Source organism: Rhinopithecus roxellana, chromosome 17, assembly GCF_007565055.1.
Source record: "Rhinopithecus roxellana isolate Shanxi Qingling chromosome 17, ASM756505v1, whole genome shotgun sequence".
Classification (NCBI taxonomy): domain Eukaryota; kingdom Metazoa; phylum Chordata; class Mammalia; order Primates; family Cercopithecidae; genus Rhinopithecus; species Rhinopithecus roxellana.
Window position 1 is genome coordinate 73,306,217 of NC_044565.1, and position 21,313 is coordinate 73,327,529.

The 21,313-nt window shown below is 49.9% G+C and overlaps 1 protein-coding gene across 1 annotated transcript in view; it reads left to right on the plus strand.

Moving 5' to 3' along the window:
* EHD3 (EH domain containing 3) overlaps positions 1-21,313 on the plus strand; it is a 35,169-nt gene continuing 13,856 nt past the window's right edge. The window contains exons 1-3 of the mRNA XM_010360097.2: positions 1-852; positions 11,760-11,936; positions 17,267-17,364. Of these exons, the coding sequence (XP_010358399.1) occupies positions 626-852; positions 11,760-11,936; positions 17,267-17,364 (502 nt within the window). The 5' untranslated portion in view covers positions 1-625. The remainder of the gene's footprint in view (positions 853-11,759; positions 11,937-17,266; positions 17,365-21,313) is intronic.

A 21,313-nucleotide genomic window follows, 5' to 3' on the forward strand; every position in this document is an offset into this window, starting at 1 on the left:
CCGCAGGTCTGAAGCTGAGCGCCTGCCCACAAACATGGCGGCGCCCTGCGCGGCTTCCTGTCGCCGGGACCGTGGGGCCGGCTCTGCCTTGCCAGTACTCGGGGACTTCCTCTGCGCGCCGGCTTCCTGCCCAGCTGGCATTTAAATCAGCGCCTGGGGCTGCAGGATGCTGCTGCGGATGCGGGGCTGTCCGCCGGCTGGGCAGCGTCGCCGCCTCCCCTGAGCCGCCTCGGTCCGGCAGGAGCGGAGCCGAAGCATCCCTTGCTGCACGCAGGGCAGAGCAGGCGAGGGCTGGGGGCCGATCGGGGACCCCGGTATCTGGCAGTTTCCTTGCAGGTTCGACTTTAATTTCCAAGATTGCACCCCTCCTCCTCTAGCCCAGATCATTTATCCTCCCTCCGGCCTGGGCTGCTGGATGCAGCAGCGGCTGGACTTGGTCCCAGGAGCAGGGAGAGTGCGCTCCCGGCCCTCCTAGCCGCGTGCCCGGGCCATGGTGCGGCTGAGCTCCGCGCTTGGGTGAGGCGGCGGCGCGGCTCTGAGCCCGGCGGACCGGTCCTACGGGACATCTTTCCCTGAGGAGGAGTCTTCCCCTGGGGCTGCGTGCCGGGGGCGAGCGGCGGCTGCGATGTTCAGCTGGCTGGGTACGGACGACCGCCGGAGGAAGGACCCCGAGGTTTTCCAGACGGTGAGTGAGGGGCTCAAGAAACTCTACAAGAGCAAGCTGCTGCCCTTGGAAGAGCATTACCGCTTCCACGAGTTCCACTCGCCCGCCCTGGAGGATGCCGACTTCGACAACAAGCCCATGGTTCTGCTGGTGGGCCAGTACTCCACTGGGAAGACCACCTTCATCAGGTGAGCCGGCCCAGGGTCCCGGCAGCCCACCCCGGAGCCCAGCGCCTGGTCCCTCCGGTCACTCCTGGTGCTCCACTCCTGACAGGGTACCAATGGGAAGCCTTCAGTTGAGGGCTCTGAAGATATCTGTGTTTGTGCAGGCGTCAAAATCTTACCCCATAATTTTTGCTGGTCCCCCTTCCCATCCTACCCAATACCTGTACACTCTACTTGGCCCTTGGCTCTAGTGGTCAACCTGAAGTATTCAAGTGTAAAGCCATTCCTGGTCTCCCCATCTTATGGATTATGAAATCGAGCCCCAGGAGGCACAATGGAAGAGCTCCTGGTCTCTGGAGCACCTTATGCTGGTGGGGATGTCTTGCATCTTCACTTTTTAGAAACACATCATTCACGGGCGAAATCTCTTCCCTTGCTTTTCAAGGGGCTTGGCACTCACGTGGGGGCCTCACAGTTGCAGCTGAGTTCTGATGGGTGCAGGCCTGGGGACGGAGGTGGCCTGGGGATGCTACTTGCCCTCCTTTTATCATTTCCTTCTCTAAAGCAGAGCTCCTGTGTGTGTATATATGTATCTTGGAGACTCGACAGAATCCAGAAGCAGAATGCTTTTTTTTTTTCCTTTCTCTTATTTGATCTTAATGGCTCAATAATAATATTAAAGACTCTTAGAGGTGGAAGGGATATTGGCATTGTCTCATCCAGTTCCTGACTTTGCAGGTGAGATAACTGAGGCGCAGAGAAGTTAAATGAATTGTGCAGAGCCATCTAAAGAGTGGGCAGCAGACCTGGGATCTAAGTCCTAGATGCATGTGAGGAGATGGTTGGCTAAACGCCTGTAACTCTGAGAGTGAGTCATCCATTCCCTTCAATTACAGAATCCTTGGGCTGGAGGAAGCTCAAGAAGTCAATTTGTTCACCCTGCATTCAGAGAAGTCCAGCAGAGGCCCTTCCTATCTTTAGATAACAGGCTTCTCTCCAGTTGTTAATCCTTCCAACTTCAAGGCCAGCCATTTTTCTTGGCCTCTTTTACGGCCATTCCAAACTGTTGAGAATGCTGTGGCCCTCTGCCTTAAGAGTCAGGCTCCCACAGACTGAGAATGGAGTTTGGTGGCCCCCCAAAGTCAAGCATGCTCATCTCCTGCAGAGGGTTTGGAAAGCAGGGTACCCATGTTCCTATTCCTTGGCTGTCTGAGCATCCACAGCATGCGAAATGCTGTGCTTTGTTTGGTGAGGAGAGCAGAAAAGTTAACAGTCTAGTTACTAATTTTCTAGGTACTAATTTTCTCTAACATCGACCTTGTAATGCAAGCCTTCTGGAAGTAGCACCATGCTAATAGGTCATGTCTAAACACAACACCACATTGAGTTTGTCCTTGTGGAGTGCACAGCCTAGGGCTCAGCAGCTTTGAGAGGCCAAGTGTTTGGGAGGTGATGGGCCTGTTGGCTCTTGTATGTTTTGTATTGATAGAACTGCAAGAGGCCTTTGAGATTAATCTAATCCATTGCTTCTTAACTTTCTATCTTTAGAAAAATGTACATGCATCCCAAATTTGCATATAATGTTGGGGGTGCAAGGGCCATCTTTGGACTTTAGGGTGGGAACCCCTGATCTAAGCCATGCCCCTTGTTTTATTAAGCACCCATTGCTGCCAAAGGCACTTCAGAGCTGCTTGAGTTGTGTGCAGGGTTTCCTTTGTGAGTCCTGGCCTCCACTTGGCCCATTCGTGCCTCAAGGGAAATGCAGGCCATTTGCAGATGGCCCTTGCCCTCTCACAGCTTTCCCTGGCTCTCTGCACATATGGTATTTATAACCTTTCCTACATTATTTGTAGCTTCTCCTTCCTGGAGTATGGTCACTGACAAGACAACATCCATGCCTTAGCATCTCCGGGGTCTCAGCTATAGGAGGTTCCCAGCAGACATTTTGCAGAATGGGAGGGAAGATGGGGAGAGGCGAGGATCCCCAAGCAGCAGACAGGTTTAACTGCCTTTTGTCTGAGACACTCTCCTGGCTTTGCCTGAGTCATCACTGGCTGTTAACTGGGTCTAAGAAAGTGGCAGAGTCAAATTGCCACAGATGATTCCTTATCTGAGGGAGACAGCAAGACCGGGAGAGACAGATCTCTCTTCTTTCTTATCCTCCATGTACAATAGTTCCCTCTCCCCACTCACGTCAGCAACTGAATTTAGCTCATGTGTCAAAAGCTGTCTCCCCTTGGGGGAGTGTCAGCCAGCACTGTAGGAGGGGTCGTACCACAGGGAACCCTCTAGAACCAAATCGTGTACTTTTCTTCTTTCTCATAAAATCCAATAAACAGTTGTTTTTAATTGGAAAATATAGAAAAGAATAAAGAAGAAAGAAAGTCACCCACAATCCCATGACTTAGGAGAAGCTACTTTAATTTAGATATAAAACATTTATATATAAAGCATATAATTTATATATAAAATATATTTCCAGTATTTGTAGCTATTTTATAGCACAGTTGAGATCATGCTGTACATATAATTTTGTATGCTGGGTTGTTTGTTTTTGTTTTTGTTTTTGAGATGGAGTCTCACTGTGTCACACAGGCTGGGGTACAATGGCACAATCTCGGCTCACTGCAACCTCCGCCTCCTGTGTTCAAGCGACTCTCCTGCCTCAGCCTCCCAAGCAGCTGGGGTTACAGGCGCCCACCACCACACCTGGCTAATTTTGGTATTTTAAGTAGAGATGGGGTTTCGCCATGTTAGGCAGACTAGTCTCGAACTCCTGACCTCAGGGTATCCACCCACCTCAGCCTCCCAAAGTGCTGGGGATTACAGACGTGAGCTACTGCGTCTGGCCAGTTTTTCTTACTTATAGCATGAACATTTCCCATGTTATAAGCATTATTTGTAAGCATTATTTTTAACAACTGCATACTATTTCACTGTTTGTATATACAATTATTCATTTAACTAATGAGTAATAACTAATGAATAGCATTGTTTTTAACAGCTGCATACTATTTCATTGTGTGTATATACGAGTCTTCATTTACTTAATCTACTTCTCTTGGATATTTTAGGCTATTTCTAATTTTTGGTTATTGTAGAATAATTCTGAATATCTCTGTGTATAATATTTTTTCCTATATTGTGTGTGTGGTTTTTTTGTTGTTGTTTTTGTTGTTGTTGTTGTTGTTGTTGTTTTTGAGATTCCCAGAAGTGGAATTGCTAGGCCAAAGGTTGGGCAGAGTTTTGTTTAAATTATTTTTTAACTTTAAAATTTTTGTATTAAGAGTCATATTTTGCAGTTGTTTTCCAAGAGGGTGAGTTGACACTGCATCCCTTCCCCAGAGCGAGTGAGGCTGCTCTGGGGTGGATAAGTGCATCCATGCCTAGGTCCCAGAAGGCCTCCTCCCCTCCCTTCTCCCATCCCTGCTTCTCGCCTTGATTCTTGTCTCCATCCCAGGCCTGAACCTGTGAGGGGCCTTTTCCTCAGAAACAAAGACTTGCCTCTTCATTCCCCCAGTTCTTGGCATTTTGCCCCTGAGAGTCCATCTACTTTCTGTTATATGTGCTTGCCACAGGGTCTATTTCTTGTCTCAGGAAGAACACACAGAAAAGGACATTCTTCTAATAACTAATTAATGTGCTGTGATCTTTGCCTGAAATAACTTCCCTGGCCTAAGGCCCGGCAACACAGAGTAATAAAATAAACAGTAAATTGGCTTGGCGGCTGCCCTCTCCAACACAGGCTGCCTCTTTGGAGTACAGTAGCTCTGTGTCCGTCGGGCCTTGGCAGCCTTTCCTCCTGCCTCCGCTATTCTTCTCCCTTTGCTATTTCTCTGCCTGGCATGCAGCCTCGAATCCCTCCTTCCTTAGAGCCTCTGGCCCCTGGTCACTCCTTCCCGCTGCCTACTTCTGTGGCCCCTTATTCTGCAGGTAGTGGAGGTGAGTAGCTGGCTGCCCCAGGGGCTGAGAAAGGCCTGAGTACTTCCATGGGCCATGAGGGAGGCTTCCCGGGACCTTGGCAGAGCTGAGACAGGAGCTCTAGCGGGTTGGCTGTGGTGCCTGGGGCTGCAGAGCTAAGCTGCCCTGGGCTCCACAGGGAGGCTGGGTTGGTCTCGAGGGTTGCATGGACCTTCTGTCATGTGACTTGGACTCTGAGGCATGAGCACACGGTGGGGCTGCTGGGAGTCCACCCTGAGGGCTACTGAGCTGACCCTTTCAGCTTCTCCCACTTCAGGAGACTGCGACCTCCCACCCCAAAGGCGACCTGTCATTTGCTGTGGCTGCACCAGCTCTCATCACCACCCTGACATCCCCACCCCAGACATTACAGCGCCACCGTGCCGGGAAAGATGGTTCTCCAGAAAGCTAAAGGGATAAAGTAAGAGGACCACCCCCCCAGTAGACCCACTCACTGCAAAGTCCATCCTGCCGGGCACAGCCCCTGCATTGCCTTCAGCCCTTTCTACCCACCGAGGCCAGGGGATGTCCTTAGTCGGTCAGGGTTCTGATCTGCTGGCTCTCTAAAGGGACCTGGGTGAAAATCCACCTGCTTCTTACAAGGCCTAAGTGTTACACAAGGGAGCAGAAGGCCTTAAGCCAGAGGAACTGTGTCTACGTGCCTCAGCCTGGCTTAGGGGCTGCCTTATAAGTCAGGTGCCTGGAAGTCATCAGGAAAAACATTTACTGGGAGGGGAAAGACCTTTGGGGAAAGGTCTCCCTCCCACTCCCATTGACAGTGGGACGAAGGCCATGGAACACAGTCCAAGTCAGCAGAATCCAGCTCCACCACTTCCTGCCCAGAGACCTGGTTAGGAAGGTCTGACAGAGGTCAGGCCACCTCCCCTTTCTGACCTGCAGTTTCCTTATCCATAAGATGTGAATAGTAATAACTGCCTCACAGCATTACTGACCGGATTCAGGGGGAGGCAGAACCAGTTTAGCACCAGCTGTGCTCCAGGCCCCGCGCATGGGGCTTTATCATTTCCTCTCCTCTCTCGAGCTGACTCTGATAGGAGCTTAGAGGCAGGCTCTCAGGAAGGTGCGGGAAGGCCCTTCTCCAGCACGAAGGGGAGGGCTGGAGAAGAGGCATGTCGCTGAGCTCTGGGGATGGTGCTGAGTAGTGCCCTGGGCGGGCCGGCCTGTCGCAAGGAGACTGGACTCTTTGGCCATCAGATTCTCCTTCGTGCTGGAATCCCTTGGCCATCAGATTCTCCTTCGTGCTGGAATCCCTTTATCACATGGCTGAGGGTGCTTTCGACAGGGCCAGTTATAACTGCTCCAGGGAACACAGAGCTGACTCATGCGTTAACTTGGCTGTGGAGTCTCCCATCCACTTCCTCGCTTGTGTCTATGGGGTGCGTTACAGTCTTCCTCAAACCCACGAGGCCGACAGGGCGAGTATTATCATCCTGGACTCAATCTGTCCTGTCTCCCCTCATTCTCGTGTGTCCCTGTCTCTGCTGTTCCCACCCTGGCCTGAATTAACTTTTCTTTTTTTACACTGCTGTGGGAATGTTTTCTCCTGGCAACAGAGGCAATCTGTATTGCTCCCCATAAAGAATCAGTGCATGAGATTCCTCAATAGACTTTTCCTTTCTGGACACAGTGGTGGCTTTGTTACAGGGGCACCCGCTGCTGTAAGCCATGCCCAAATGTCCCTGAGAATTTACCCCACCCGACTGTGCTGCCTGGACTTGCTGGTGGCCTCATTAGACTCAGTGTTTCCCCAGACCCATGTGTGGCCAGCAAGTTTTGGGTCATGTGGGTTTAGCAGGACAAACCCCAGGCCCTTGCCTGACCACCTGAGGCTGCGGTCCTGTAACTTCTCCGGAAGCCACCCTGTTAGGCTGGGAAGCCTTCGCTCATCTGCTGAGAACACCACGTCCCTCTCAGGGGTGGAATTTGAGATGCCTGTGTGAGGATGATCCTTCATCACTGCTGTTTGGCCCTGTTCATTCTGGGCATTTTTGAGGCTGCCTCAGAATGGGTCTTTTCAGCCCTCTCTATTTCAGCTGTCCCTGGAGCCTTTGTTGATCCCTACTTCCCACAATCTACTGTTGCTGCTCCCTTGCAGAGCCCTGCTTAGGGCTTCTCATCCACACACTCACTAGATCAGCTGCCTGGGCAAGCAAAGATAAATGGGGTTTCCCAATCAGGGTGGAATCTTTCTCATGAAGGGTAATCTTGCCCGACTGTTTGTAAGTCCAAAAGTGTCCTTTTAGAGCCCTTGGCCAGGGACCTGCTCTGATCACATGATAGCAGCAGCTTTGGGATGCCACACCCCAGTCACTGAGGCCAAGCAGGGAACCCCACGGCTGATATTTATAGAGATGAGTACACTCCTGCGTTTGTGGGCCTCAAAGCCTCACCTCCCCTCCAAGGCCTGGCCCTGCCTGCCTCCTGCCAAACCATATTTCTTTGTGGCCTTCTTGTCCCATTCATTGTTCTAAAAGGGAGCTCAACCCTTTTGGCCTGTCCCTAAAGATGGCTGCATTTCCTGGTCAAGGCAGGAAAGGAGAGTGAGTGTAGTGGTTAGGAGCATGAACTCAAATCCAAGTGCCAGGTTCAAATCCTAGCCCTGTTACTATTTACTGAGTGCATCACCTGGGGCACATTGTTTAACCTTTATCTTCTCCTTCTTCAAATGGAATGATAATCTAGGTAATTTAAGGTACTGGTTAAATGGTTAACTTCTACAATGAATTTAATCCTCGGAACACCCTGTGAGATAGGTTTTCTTATTAGGTCCATTTGATGAGGAAGAGCATAGTGCTGGACATCATAGTATATGGGAAGGTGAAATGAGATAATCCATGGAAAATTTAGAATAACATCCAGCACATCGCAGGTACTCAGTCAGTTTGAATGATTACCCACCATGTTATGGAGGGAGGTACTGAGGTTCCCTAAGTACCCCCTGAAGAGCATAGCCCTCAAGGTTAGCGGAAGCAGGTTGACTGGCCCCAGGCCACTGAGATTCCCAGCTTCTCCCAGGAGGCCCTGAAGGAGAAGGTATTCTGAGAAGGCAGGAAGTGCTAGCCAAGGGTACAGCTGTTAGGATTCACTCTCATCACAACCCGGGTGCCAGCTTTCAGAGGGATCCTCTGACCAGGGGAAATCCTGCCCTCACACTCCAATCATTGAGCTGGGATCTGGAGGGATGAGGGGCTTCCCAAGACAACCTGAAAGCCATCTGTGCCCTGTGTGGCGGGTGGCCTTTGGACAGGAGGACTCCAACTCTCAGCGGATCAGCAGCTTCCTCCAGGGCTGGCTGCCGAGGCTCCCCCTTGGGGACGGAGCCCATAGCAACCTGACTTTAACTACCATGGAACCGCAGAGTAAATTCGCAGCTCAGAACGCTGCTCAAAGGCACAAATGGGATGTTGATGAGTGGGAGGAAGCCCTAGCGAGCCTCCCTGGCCACCACCCCTCTGTGCAGACCAGGCCTGCTGCTGCAGTCCACCTGCGCTGGCCCACCTTAGGGAGTCACAGGATGGGCAGAGAGCGAGGGCATGGGCCCTGGAGATGTGGCCTCTGGTACTAGCTCTGCCCTGTCGGCCTGTGGGGCCTTATCAGCTCGCTGGGCAGTGGTTTCCTCAGGGTAGAAGACAGTTGAAGAATGAAGGATTTGGTCAGACTGATGTGCGTGTGGATTCCAGCTCTGTTACTAGCTGTTTAACTTTGAGAAGCCATGTAACCCTCTAATCCTCAGTTTCCTCAGTGCCTGCCTATCTATAGGGCTCCTGTGAGAACCAAAGGAGATGCTGTTGTCAAAACATTTAGCATAATGTGTGACATGTGGAAAGGCTATGGGATGTCAGCAGTTATTTCAGTCAAATGAAAGGCTGGGTCCAGAGCAGGTTACCAGCACTGGCTGGACCTAGAATCAGCTGGGTAACTTGGAGAAGTAGCAGTGTCCAGGGCTCTATTCCTGATAGAGCAGTGAGGACCTCTGGGAGTGGGGCCCAGACACCAAGAGCTAAAGCCCCACAGGGGGCTGGGATGTGCAGCAGGCTGAGGACCACCCACGAGGAGATCTCCAAGTTTCCCAACTTAACAGTCTCTGTTTTAACATCTCTGTTCCTGAGGGCCTCCTGGCTCTTCCCTCTGTGCATAACTACAGGCCCCCAAGGTTTAAAGCAGGAGGGGGATTCTCAGCGCTTGGGGAGAGCCCACCCCAAGGGCCTGTATTTGTTGGGCAACATCTCTTAGCTCCTGTCCATCAAGGTCTTGGAGGATGCCCCAGGGCTCTCCTCTGGCCGGTCCCAACCCAAGGTAGTTCTGAGCTCCTTTCTTCAGCTGGTCTCATGCTGCTTGGCTCAAAGCTGTTCTGAGCTCCTGGAGGGCTGGCTGGCTGGTTCTTAGACGTTCCGTGTGCCTCTGCTCTTGGCTTCTAAAGAGGACCATGGAGAGGGGGAGGGGACCTTGGGCTTTCACCGCGCAGACCTGGAGAAGAGCAGAGAGTCACCTACCTTCCCGGGCCACAGCCAGAAGGTCAGAGGAATAGTCCGCTCACCATCCCCCTGTCCTTTCAGGAGTGGCCACCAATGAGGGACAGAGCTGTGTGGGTGTGAGTGACACAGATGGGCACCACCCAGAAGTGCATCCTTCAGGCAGCAGATCAGGGAACAGACTTTTAGAACAGGAGGCACCTGTTCTATCACATTGTCTAGCCCCTTAAAGGGAATGGAGGATGGGGCCCAGAGAGGGGAGGGGGCCTGCCTGAGGCTGCACAGTGAGTGAACAGGACCAGATCTTGGACCTCTGGCCCCCTCCTGGCCCACACTAAAGGACAGAAAGAGAACATGTTAAAAACCATTCCATAAAAATAAACAAACCCCCTTCCTCTTCTTCGCCTGTCTGGTTGGGATAATGTGTAAACTCTCCTACTGCCATTTGTCTTCCATCTAGGAAGAATTGAAATAGTTGAAAGTTATTTGTAAAATTGTAAATGGTCAGCAATGTGGCCGTTAAATTAGCCAGTAATAACCCATATAATGGAATTCTACATTGTCATTAGGAGGAATAGAATAGATCTGTCCTGCTATGTCCTAAACATATTAAGCATAAAAAGAAACACGTGCATTGATAATATCCATGTAATCATCACAGGATCTGTACATTCCTGCTTGTGCACATTACAACATCCTTCATGGTTACAAAGCATGCACGCGTTGTGGGGAGGGGTGTGTGTGTGTGGGTGTTGGGTGCGGAAGGAAGGTATTGACACATAAAAGGTAACTTTTTGACACCTATTTAGGTAGTACAGGTAAAAAACCAAACACATACATAGCACAATTATAATCTCTATCTGGGAATCCCACCATATACTATTACATTTGTAATGAAATTGCCTAATACCCAAGGGCACAAGGGAGGACTCATTTGTTGAACATATCTGTTTTTGCCAGGTGCTATACAAGGCATTTTGAATGTAGTCTCTTCTTTGATAGTTGGAATTAAATGGATAATGACAAGAAAGCTAGAATGAAAGGTGTGCAGGTTGCTTCTATGCTAAAAAATAAGATCAGGTGGCTGGGCGCAGTGGCTCATGCCTATAATCCCAGTACTTTGGGATAGGCCAAAGCAGGTGGATCACCTGAGGTCAGAAGTTCAGGACCAGCCTGGCCAACATGGGGAAACCCCATCTCTACTAAAAATACAAAAAAATTAGCCAAGCATGGTGGCAGGCACCTGTAATTCTAGCTACTCCGGAGGCTGAGGCAGGTGACTCATTTGAACCTGGGAGGTGTAGGTTGTAGTGAGCTGAGAACACACCACTGCACTCCAGCCTGGGCAACAGAGTGACACTCCATCTCAACAAAATAAATAAATAAGATCATAAATGTGTAGATCTGTGTGAACACTTAATAACATAGTACTTGTGTGCATGGGACATTTCTGGAAGGATACAGGATACAAAATACAGATACTAGAGGTGTAGGATAGGATGGAGATTCATTATTCTTTCTTTTCCTTCCTTCCTTCCTTCCTTCCTTCCTTCCTTCCTTCCTTCCTTCCTTCCTTCCTTCCTTCCTTCCTTCCTTCCTTCCTTCCTTCCTTCCTTCCTTCCTTCCTTCCTTCCTTCCTTCCTTCCTTCCTTCCTTCCTTCCTTCCTTCCTTCCTTTTTTTGAGATAGAGTTTCGCTCTTGTTGCCCAGGCTGTAGTGCAATAGCATGATCTTGGCTCACTGCGACCTCTGCCTCCTGGGTTCAAATGATTCTCCTGCCTCAGCTTCCCTAGTAGCTGGGATTACAAGCTTCTGCCACCACGCCCAGCTAATTTTTGTATTTTTAGTAGGGACGGGGTTTCACCATGTTGGCCAGGCTGGTCTTGAACTCCTGACCTTATGATCCGCCTGCCTCGGCCTCCCAAAGTGCTGAGATTACAGGCGTGGGCCACAGTGCCCGGCCAGAGATTCATTTTTCATAGTGTACCTTTTATATTGTTTGTATTTTGTATCACATATGAGCTATTTTTATATTAAAGAACTAGTTAAACAAAGACCTATGAAAAGCCAGCAGAGGCTATGGAAAGTTTAGTTCTAACCATGCCTTTGTGTGGGTGCTTCAGCAGATTACCTTCAGTTATGGAGTCTGTAATACTCTGTGTAAGAATCGTTTCAATCCATGCTTTGTTTCTGAGCCTAAACCTTGCTCCTTCCACCCCCGCCCACCAGCCCCCAACTAATTGAGAAAGGGAAAAAGATAAGGACCAAAAAACAGAATATTTTAAGTTCAGCTGAAATTTCACCTCCTCTACAAAGTTCTTTGGACTCATTATCTAACAGGCATTTCTCCCGGCCATGAGATCCTGCTGCTGTGGCTCTGCCCTCCCCTGTGACTCGCATGTTGTCTGCCTTATAGTAGACATGCCGTGTTGGTCTTTGAGCAAAATGCCTGCATTAGGACTGTGCTCCTTCTTGCTAGGTACCTGCTGGAACAGGACTTCCCAGGCATGAGGATTGGGCCCGAGCCCACCACAGACTCCTTCATTGCGGTGATGCAGGGAGACATGGAGGGGATCATCCCTGGGAACGCCCTGGTGGTGGATCCCAAGAAACCCTTCAGGAAACTCAACGCCTTTGGCAATGCCTTCTTGAACAGGTGAGCGTGGAGGGGAACACAACACTTTCGGGTGCTCTCTTTTCTTATTCTTGGAGTATGGGGGGTGAAAGAACAATAGGCAAGGTCTTGGGAGGCTTGGTGCCTAGAGTCTCCTGTCAATCTTTCCATACCTAGATTGTCCCTTGCTTGCTGAGAATGTAACTGAGTCAGTTGTGAGATGCAGCAGCTGCAAATGCTGGGCTGATTCCTCCTTATCAGGGAGGAAGGAAGGATACAGCATTGACTTAGGTCACACTCCCCTACCCTGCACCTACCCCTAGTAAAAGTGGAGGAGGATGCTCCATATAGTTCCCAGCATTTGCCTAAACGTGCAGTGGCTGGGATTTGCATCCAACTGGAAGGAGGCAGACGAAGGTTCTTTTCTGTTCACGGATATTTTTTCTACCTGGTGGGAAGAACCCAGACTTCAGAGGAAAGCCTTGGATTTGAGCACTGACTCTTCTACTAAATTAAATGAGCTTGCACAGGTCACCTCTCTTCCCCCAGAACAAGTTCAGCCTTGCAGATACCAAGATCATCATGATGATTTGAATGGAGAAAGCTCTAGGAATGCTTGGCAAACTAATCTGGGCCTTCGCATTAATTATTCTGTTTAACCAGAATGCAGGCTGTTCCTCTGCTCACACTTATTACACTTATAAATCCAGTTTCATATGTGCATGGTAAATACTTTGAAAATAATTTTAAAACTACTTTTTCTACTTGGAGGTGTTTAGAGTAGAGGTAATGAATACGGGCTTTGCCTTCAGATAGACCTGGGTTCAAATCCTGCCTAATACTGTGGCTCTTGAACAAGTTACAAAACTTCTTTGTTTCTTAATTTTCCCATCTGTAAAATAGGATAGTAGGAGTTAAAGGAGAAATAAGTGGGACAGTGAACAGAAAACACTTCGTGCCTGGCACATAGTAGCCACCAGGTTAGTTAGTGATAGTGTTATGTCTTGTTTCATTTGATTCCTTAATTGTTTAGTGAATGGAATAGGCATCTGCTGTGGCCATTTTTCAGTTGTGGAAGGTGAGGCTCATTGCCCAAAGGATTCTTGATGTCTCCTATTCCAAATATATATACATATATATATATGTATATGTGTATATATATGTATATGTATATATATATGTATATATATATGTGTATATATAGATATATATAGATATATTTTTTTTTTTTTTTGGTGAGACGGAGTTTCATTCTTGTTGCCCAAGCTGGAGTGCAATGGCGTGATCTCGGCTCATTGCAACCTCTGCCTCCCAGATTCAAGCAATTCTCCCGCCTCAGCCTCCCGAGTAGCTGGGATTACAGGCATGTGCCACCATGCCTGACTAATTTTGTATTTTTTTTTTTTTTTTTAATAGAGACAGGGTTTCTCCATATTGGTCAGGCTGGTCTCAAACTCCCAACCTCAGGTGATCCACCTGCCTTGGCCTCCCAAAGTGCTGGGATTACAGGTGTGAGCCACCGTGCCCAGCCCCAAATAATATTTTTTATAAACCTATGAACTTGTTTCTGACCTTTCTTACAGTGGCATGGAGTCAATAACAGTCTGAGACGGGGACAGGGAAACAACCACATGAATGAAATGTGGAATTGTGAGTGGCCAAGGTGTGCACCCAGAGTAGGAAGCAAAGGAAGGGCCATGCTGAGAAATCTCAGGAACTTGGCCTGGCAGAGAGGCCCAGGCATGGGGTTTGGTTTATGTCAGGAATGAAGCTAAGGTCCGTTTAGGAAGAATGAGGAGGTCGTGGTGGTAAGGTGCAGTGGGGCAGGCGTCCTGGAGTCCAGGGGTGTCTCTCATACCTGGGAATGAAGCCGAGGTCAGTTTAGGAAGAATGAGGAGGTCATGGTGGTAAGGTGCAGTGGGGCAGGCATCCTGGAGTCCAGGGGTGTCTCTCATACCTGGAACTGAGTAAAGAGGTCCTGGATGCCCAAAATGCTAAAATGCAGAAATGGAGGGGGTGGGATGAGCATGATTCAGGAGAATGAATCGCCAGAGCTGAAGAGAAGCAGGGATATCTGAGCAAGGGGGTAGGCAATGAATTTGATTTTGGACAGGTTGAGTTTGCAATGCTGGTGAGTCAGCTGAGGAGCATTGTCCTATCTGAAGGCAGAGAGGAGGAGCTAGACCCCAGGGGAGAGGAGGGAAAAGCCGGGGAGAGACAAGAGGAAACTGGGCTCATCACAAAAGAGGAGTACAGGTTTAGTGAATAATGCCGTTTTGGGATAATTGTGCTTATAATGATATCGTGTATTGTATTATATGTAATAGCGTATAGCCTATTATGATAACAGAATTTAAGAGATTGCCATCAGATGCTGGGTGTATTCCTGAAAGCTGAGCACCCTTATGTCATTAATCAAACCCAGCAAGTCTCATTAACTCCATTGTTAAATTTATTGAAACCAGGAGGTGTGGGTGAGGTTGGGTGGGGGTGGTTTACTTTAAGTAAAGACGCCTCTTTGAATATTATTATCTTCATCTAGAAAGTCATAAAATGTAAATTGCCATAATCTAATCCTGCAAATGTTGTGTGAAGAAAATTTGAGAGAGAAAGGAAAAAATATATAATTCTTTAGAGTGGTTACTTTTTTTTTTTTTTTTTTTTTTGAGATGAGGTCTTGCTCTGTTGCCCAGACTGAAGTGCAGTGGCGTGATCTCAGCTCACTGTAGCCTCCGCCTCCTGGGTTCAAGCAATTTGCCCACCTCAGCCTCCTGAATAGCTGGGGTTACAGGCATGTGCCACCACGCCCGGCTAATTTTTGTACTTTTAATAGAGACAGGGTTTCACCATGTTGGCCAGGCTGGTCACGAACTCCTGGCCTCAAGTGATCCACCCACCTTGGCCTCCCAAAGTGCTGGGTTTACAGGTGTGAGCCTGTAACCGGCTTACAGTGGTTCCATTTAGGGAGTGGAATTGAGCAGGGCAGAAAGATGGAGAAGAACACCATCCTATTTCATTTTATGCCTTGCTGGACCATGTTTTGGTTGTTTTTTGTTTGTTTGTTTGTTTGTTTGTTACCATGTGCATGTATTTTACAAAAAAAAAGTATGTAGAAAATATGTAGGAAGGTGTTGTGAAACAAGTAACATGCACATAAAAGGTGATACTATTTTTTTTTTTTTTTTTTTTTTTTGAGACGGAGTCTCGCTCTGTCACCCGGGCTGGAGTGCAGTGGCCGGATCTCAGCTCACTGCAAGCTCCGCCTCCCGGGTTCACGCCATTCTCCCGCCTCAGCCTCCCGAGTAGCTGGGACTACAGGCGCCCGCTACCTCGCCCGGCTAGTTTTTTGTATTTTTTAGTAGAGACGGGGTTTCACCGTGTTAGCCAGGATGGTCTCGATCTCCTGACCTCGTGATCCGCCCGCCTTGGCCTCCCAAAGTGCTGGGATTACAGGCTTGAGCCACCGCGCCCGGCCAAAAGGTGATACTATTAAGGGGTCAGGAATCTCTCTCTATATTTGTGATTTCAATGAAGAAAATGAAGGTGACCCAGGCAAGATCCTGCATTTCCAGAGTGACCTCGTGTCTGGCCTGGAGAGCAGACATTGACAAGGAAAGAAATGTGGCCACAGGAGGGCCTGTGTCTCCTGCCTCCCTCCCAGGTGCCTTGCTAAGGGATAGAATTCATGTTTTATTTCAACAGACACCAGGCCCCTAGCGGCCTTGGGCTCTGTTTTGTGGGGGAGTATAAGGCTGATCCAGTCCAGTGGACACAGGCTTGGAGAGAGCCAGTGAAAACCCAGGCAAGAGGAAGAGCAGGGCTGACGAGGCCTTTGTGGGAAAGTTGCCATTTGGCCCTGACGTTAATGAGTGAAGTGACACCAAAAATGTAAAAAAAGAGGACATTCCCAGCAGAAAACACTGAAGAGAGAAAGAGAGAGAAAAGATGCATCGCCATAGAAGAACGAGGAAAGAACGTGGCTTACTGCAGGCACCTATGAAATCATGAGGTTCTGAGATTTTCTCCAGGAGCATGCAGCAGCTAAAGTGGTGGATGTTTAGGTTGGCTGGGGGTCTGCCAGCCATGTCCATTGAAACGACAACAGGGATGATGGGAGCCCTCTTGCATGTGCCACCGGCTTCACTGCAGTCCGCACAAGGTGCTGCACCTTTTAGATTTCCAGGTTCTTGTCTCTGCGCTGCTGACTGGTCTTATTTCACACCCCTTGTTTGCTCCCCTTCCCTTGCTTCTCTTGAATAACACCTGACTGGTATCCTAATAAAGATGTTTGGCCTTTAGATGTCCAGATAAATGTTCCTGGGTGGCTCCCATTCTTCAAGGCCAGCTCCAGTGCCTACTCCTCCAGGAAGCCCTCCCTGGAAGCCATTTCTTCTGCTTTGAATTTTCCAAACACTTCATCTGACTTCTCTCAGGGTGCTGGTCCCATTGCACTGTGTATTCTGGTTGTCCATGTGTAGGCCTCCTGTCCTGCACCAGGCTGTGCTCCTTGGAGACAGGGATCGAGGTCTGGACATCTTAGTGTCCCCCACAGCAGGATTTGGCAAGCATGAACCATGGCTGCCTCACAATCATCCAGGGAGCTTCCTCAAAGCATAGATCCTGAGTGAGATCTACTTTTGGGGCTGGGATTCTGGCCTGCCTCCTGGGAGTCTGCATTTTAAGCCAGCCAGGCTTGTAATCCTCTGGCCATGGCACCCAGCCTGCTATCTTGCACAGAGTAGGGCTTCAGTTACTGTTGAATGATACTCTATGTACAAATGAGGACATCTACAGGGAAGCACAGCCACTTTGCCCACGAGGATCAAATCAGAAGGAGGATCCTCAGATCCTGACTCTGTGCAGTGATGGCTTGGGACAGATCCTTGAAGTCCCTCCTGCCCTGCTAGTCCCTAGAGGCTCATATGAAGACCAGGCAGGGTGTCTTCTCATTGACTATCTAAAAATGCTGAGGTTCCTAGAAAGGGCCAAGCTAAGTGGAGTTACTCAAGGAAGGGAGATAGCTGACCAAGGACAAACTAAGGACTTGGGGCCATAAGAATTAGACCCCGGCTTTGATGACACATGAAGATGGGATGTTGCTATGGAATAGCCCTGCTGGTCACAAAGCATTTTACCAAACACACCCGGGTGCAGGGCACTCTAACACTGGATGTGGGGAGAGGCAGGAGAACTGGGGTTCAGCCCTGGGTCAGCTGTCAGCCACGCCCTGAACTGGGCAAGCCTATGGTGAACTGAACGTTTCAGGATGCACCTGCAGCTCACCTGAGAGAGACAAGACAGGTAGTTGGAGTCATGGGGCTGGGTCACAAAAGGCGGGCAAGTACTCACTCAGGTTTCCTCTGCCCATGCAGGTTCGTGTGTGCCCAGCTACCCAACCCTGTGCTGGAGAGCATCAGCGTCATCGACACACCAGGGATCCTCTCCGGGGAGAAGCAGAGGATCAGCCGTGGTAAGCAGCCTGCCTGAGGGGTGTTGGCTATGGGCTCCATGGTTCTGGCATGTTCACTCTCTTACATACCAGAAGAGAAGCACCCAGGGCTATGCTGTACCTTGGCGAACCAGCACTTCTCCTGTGCTGTATGGGATCGTTTTACCTGGGGCAGTCCTAGGCAGGGGTCAGGAGAGGAATTCAGGTCCGCTGTAGCTCAGGAGACAGCTGGCCTCAGTCTTCTCATCTGTAAAATGAAGACATCAATATGAGCCTCACCTCATTGGGTTTATTCATGCTACAAGAGGCACCTTCTATGGCCCTGACCCTGGCTTGCTTCTTAAGTTCCTGGGGAGCTTGCAGCTCTGCAGGGCAGCCAAAGGCATACAGAGAAATTCAGCTCAATGGTGTCAGTGATCTGGGTCATAAGAGGAGGGAATCAAGTAGTGAAAGCACTTCGAAAACTGTTCACTCCAGAAAAACACGGGGTAATTGCTCATTAAAGGAGGTCGCCTGGTGTGGTGGTTAGAAGACAGAACTCTGGAGTCAGGCTGGCAGGGTTCTAAGCCTGCCTCTGCCACTTCCAGCACAGTGATCTTCAGCAGGTTTCTTTATTTCAGTTACTTTATCAGAAAAATGGTGTGGGGTGGCGGGTGCAGGTGGGGTGGGAATAGTACTATCCATCTTATAGAGTTGTTTGAAGATTAAAAGAAATGCTTTAGATGAAAAGCCTCTTCTGGCTGGCACATAGCAAGCACCTAGTAACCATGAGGTATTATAGATCATCATCATCATCATCGTTGTTTTCTTTTTTTTTTTTGAAACAGAGTCTCACTCTGTTGTCAGGCTGGAGTGCAGTGGCACAATCTCGGCTCACCGTAACCTCTGCCTCCTGGGTTCAAGCGATTCTCCTGTCTCAGCCTCCCGAGTAGCTGGGATTACAGGCATGCACCACCACACACCAGCTAATTTTTTGTATTTTTAGTAGAGATGGAATTTTACCATGTTGGCCAGAATGGTCTCGATCTGACCTTGTGATCCGCCCACCTTGGCCTCCCAAAGTGCTGGGATTACAGTCGGGAACCACCGCACCCAGCCTGTTTTCTTTTTTCTAACTCTGAAATGCTAGGCAGATGCTGTCAAAAGCTAAAAACAACTGCTCTGGGCCCCCACCCCCAGCCTGTCCTGCCACAGTTTGCTGAGTGTCCTGCATAGCCCCCTACCCTTTCTGTGCCATGTGTTGTATCTCCGACAAGAAAATCAGATGATGCCACATCCACCCCAATATTGGAGCTAGTTGCCAGGGCTGGAGCCACATCAGCACTCGGAAGTCAGACTCTGGGTAAGGGAGGATTTTGAACCACTGGGGATCTCTGGGAAGCAGCTAGAACTCTTGCCTGAATGGACCTAGGTAGGTGACTGTCTGCATGTGCCTTTACCCTCTGTGCTATGTGGCTCCGGCTGGGACACAGATCCACCCTGCCATGTCTGTGCCACCATAGTGGGTCCCAGAAACCTTTGCTCTTTCTGCAAGAGCATGGCCTGCCCAGGCCAGCACTGTTCACCTCAGACCCCTCAGAGGAGAGGTCACAGCCTCATGGTGTGACAGGCCAGTGCTCCTGCAGCTGTGTATTGACCAGGCCCAAGTGGTGCAGGCCCTTGGCCCAGGTGCAGGCCACTAGTGCCAGACCTGGGCTTCTGTCCAGTGCCCTTGTGAGCTGCCTTGGTGTCCTCTCTGCAGAGAGCAGCTCTTTTCTGATGAGGGCAGGCATGTGATGCAGGGCCAGGCTCAGCTCTTTGGGGCTACACTATGGCTGTGTGTGAGCTACCAAGCCTGCCCTGGCTGGGAGTGCAGAGGGAAGACAGTGAGAGAAGCTGTCCAGGTCAGCAGTCTGCTCAAGGGCCAGGTTAACCCCAGTCAGCCCTCCAGGGAAGACACAGCCTGGAGTCCTCATCCTGTCACAGGTGGGAGGGAGAGGGGAGGCTGAACATCCTGAGCAGGAAAGCCCTGCCCTCCCTCCTCACTACCTCTTGCTTTGCTTAGAAGGTGAGACTTAGGAAGAAGAGGGGAAATGAAGCAGCTGAGTCAGGAGGTACTTGGGAAACTGTATTAGCAGTTCCTGTAATTAGTGGCCTGTGAATTCTGGGATATCACAGTGTACCCTGGGAAGGGGGTCTTGGAAGACTTGATCCCCTGGCTCCCTATCTTTGGGCTGTATTGTAGAGATGATAGTGAGCTGGAACCCCTGGCCTGGGAAAATAGGGATGTCTGAGCCTCCCTCCTTCCAGCCCGCACACACACTGTAAGCACCTGGCTCCCTGTTCAGGGCCCTGTGGAGCGACAGCACGGGTGGTTTCTCTGTCTTGCTTTGGTTTGTTTCCCTGAGCACCCCCCTGCTCCTAACCCACCTATTCCCATCTCCAAGTGGTTCATCTGGGGTTCACCCTGCGTTTAGGACTGAAAGGGATTTGCTGTTTCACTCAGGCAGCTCAGGACTCCTCCAGGAAGGCTGAGGAAAGCCATCCCTTCCCAGGGTGAACTCCCTGGGGGATGTGCACATGTATACCTGCAAGGTCGGTGCAGCCTGACCAGCAGGTCCAGAGAGGACTCCAGCCTCTGCGGTTTCCAAGGACACTGTACTAGGAGTTCAGAGTTCTGGGCTTTAGAACCTCTGTGTGTCTCAACAGGTCACATTTTCAGTGTCCCCATGTGTAACAAGGGGTAATGATATGCATCCCACAGCCTTCTTGTGAGGTCCATAGACCGTATGAAAACACGGGCCATAGCCCTGGGTCTGGATCACCATGAGCTACCTTCCTCCCTCCCTCCTTGTCAGTTGGCCCTACCTATCATACAATCCCAGAGTAATCTGTGTGAATGGTTTCCCTTGTAGTTGTGCAGTGCACAGCCTGTGCACTTGTTTGTGGAAGGCTGGTTCCCAGGGACTCCTGCCTTCCTCAGTTCCTATCCTATTCCCTTCTTTTCCTATTTCTGTTTTTTTTTTTTTTTTTTTTGACTGTCTCCAGGCTGGAGTGCAGTGTAGCGATATCGGCTCACTGCAACATCCACCTCCCAAGTTCAAGCGATTCTCCTGCCTCAGCCTCCCGAGTAGCTGGGACTACAGGTGCGCCACCACGCCCAGCTAATTTTTGTATTTTTAGTAGAGACGTGGTTTCACTACCTCTCTCCTGCCTTTGTCTTTGGACCTCAGTGACTGCCTTAAGCAAATCAGGTCCTTGGTGTTCTTGCCTGCACTTCCTAATGCCTCCCACCCCACATTGACTAAGCACCAGGTCCCCCTACCTCTGGGAGAAGTGATGGGCCCAGGAGTGGCTTTGCAGGCCAGTCTGTTTTCTGCTTTCCTGAGTCCAGACTGTCAATGCAGCTGTTGGCAAAAGCAGCCTGTGTTAAAAACAAGAACTAGGAACTGGGCTGCTGGTGCCTGGGGCCGTGCTGACCTCAGCACCCTGAGGAGACCAGGACAGTTGGGGGAAGGGCGTCAGACACCCTCAGTTATCTGTGGTACCCCAAACGAGGAAAGTTTCCAGGGTGCAGAGCCCCACCCCTTTCTTTCTCACAATTGGCCTTAGAACACATGGTTCCAGTTTCAACTGACACACATAGACCCTCCCCTACCCATACCTCCATTTACACACACACCCACACTTACACATGCACACACACTCATCACACATACCCCGCACATATACACGACTCCCGTCTTCCCAACAGCACCCCCCCCAACGCGCGCACACACACACACACACACACACACACACAAATATGTGCATAGAACCAAAGTTGCTTTCTCATGGCTTCTTGCCTGGGGCTCCAAGAGCTCTGGGTTTGGCCACAGAGCAAACTGGGTGCTTCTCGTCTTACTCCAGCCAGCCCAAGCCAGGACCAGACACCCTTGCTCCCTGGGATAGTCCTGCCAACTATGTCCTGCACGAAGGTGTCTAGAGCCTG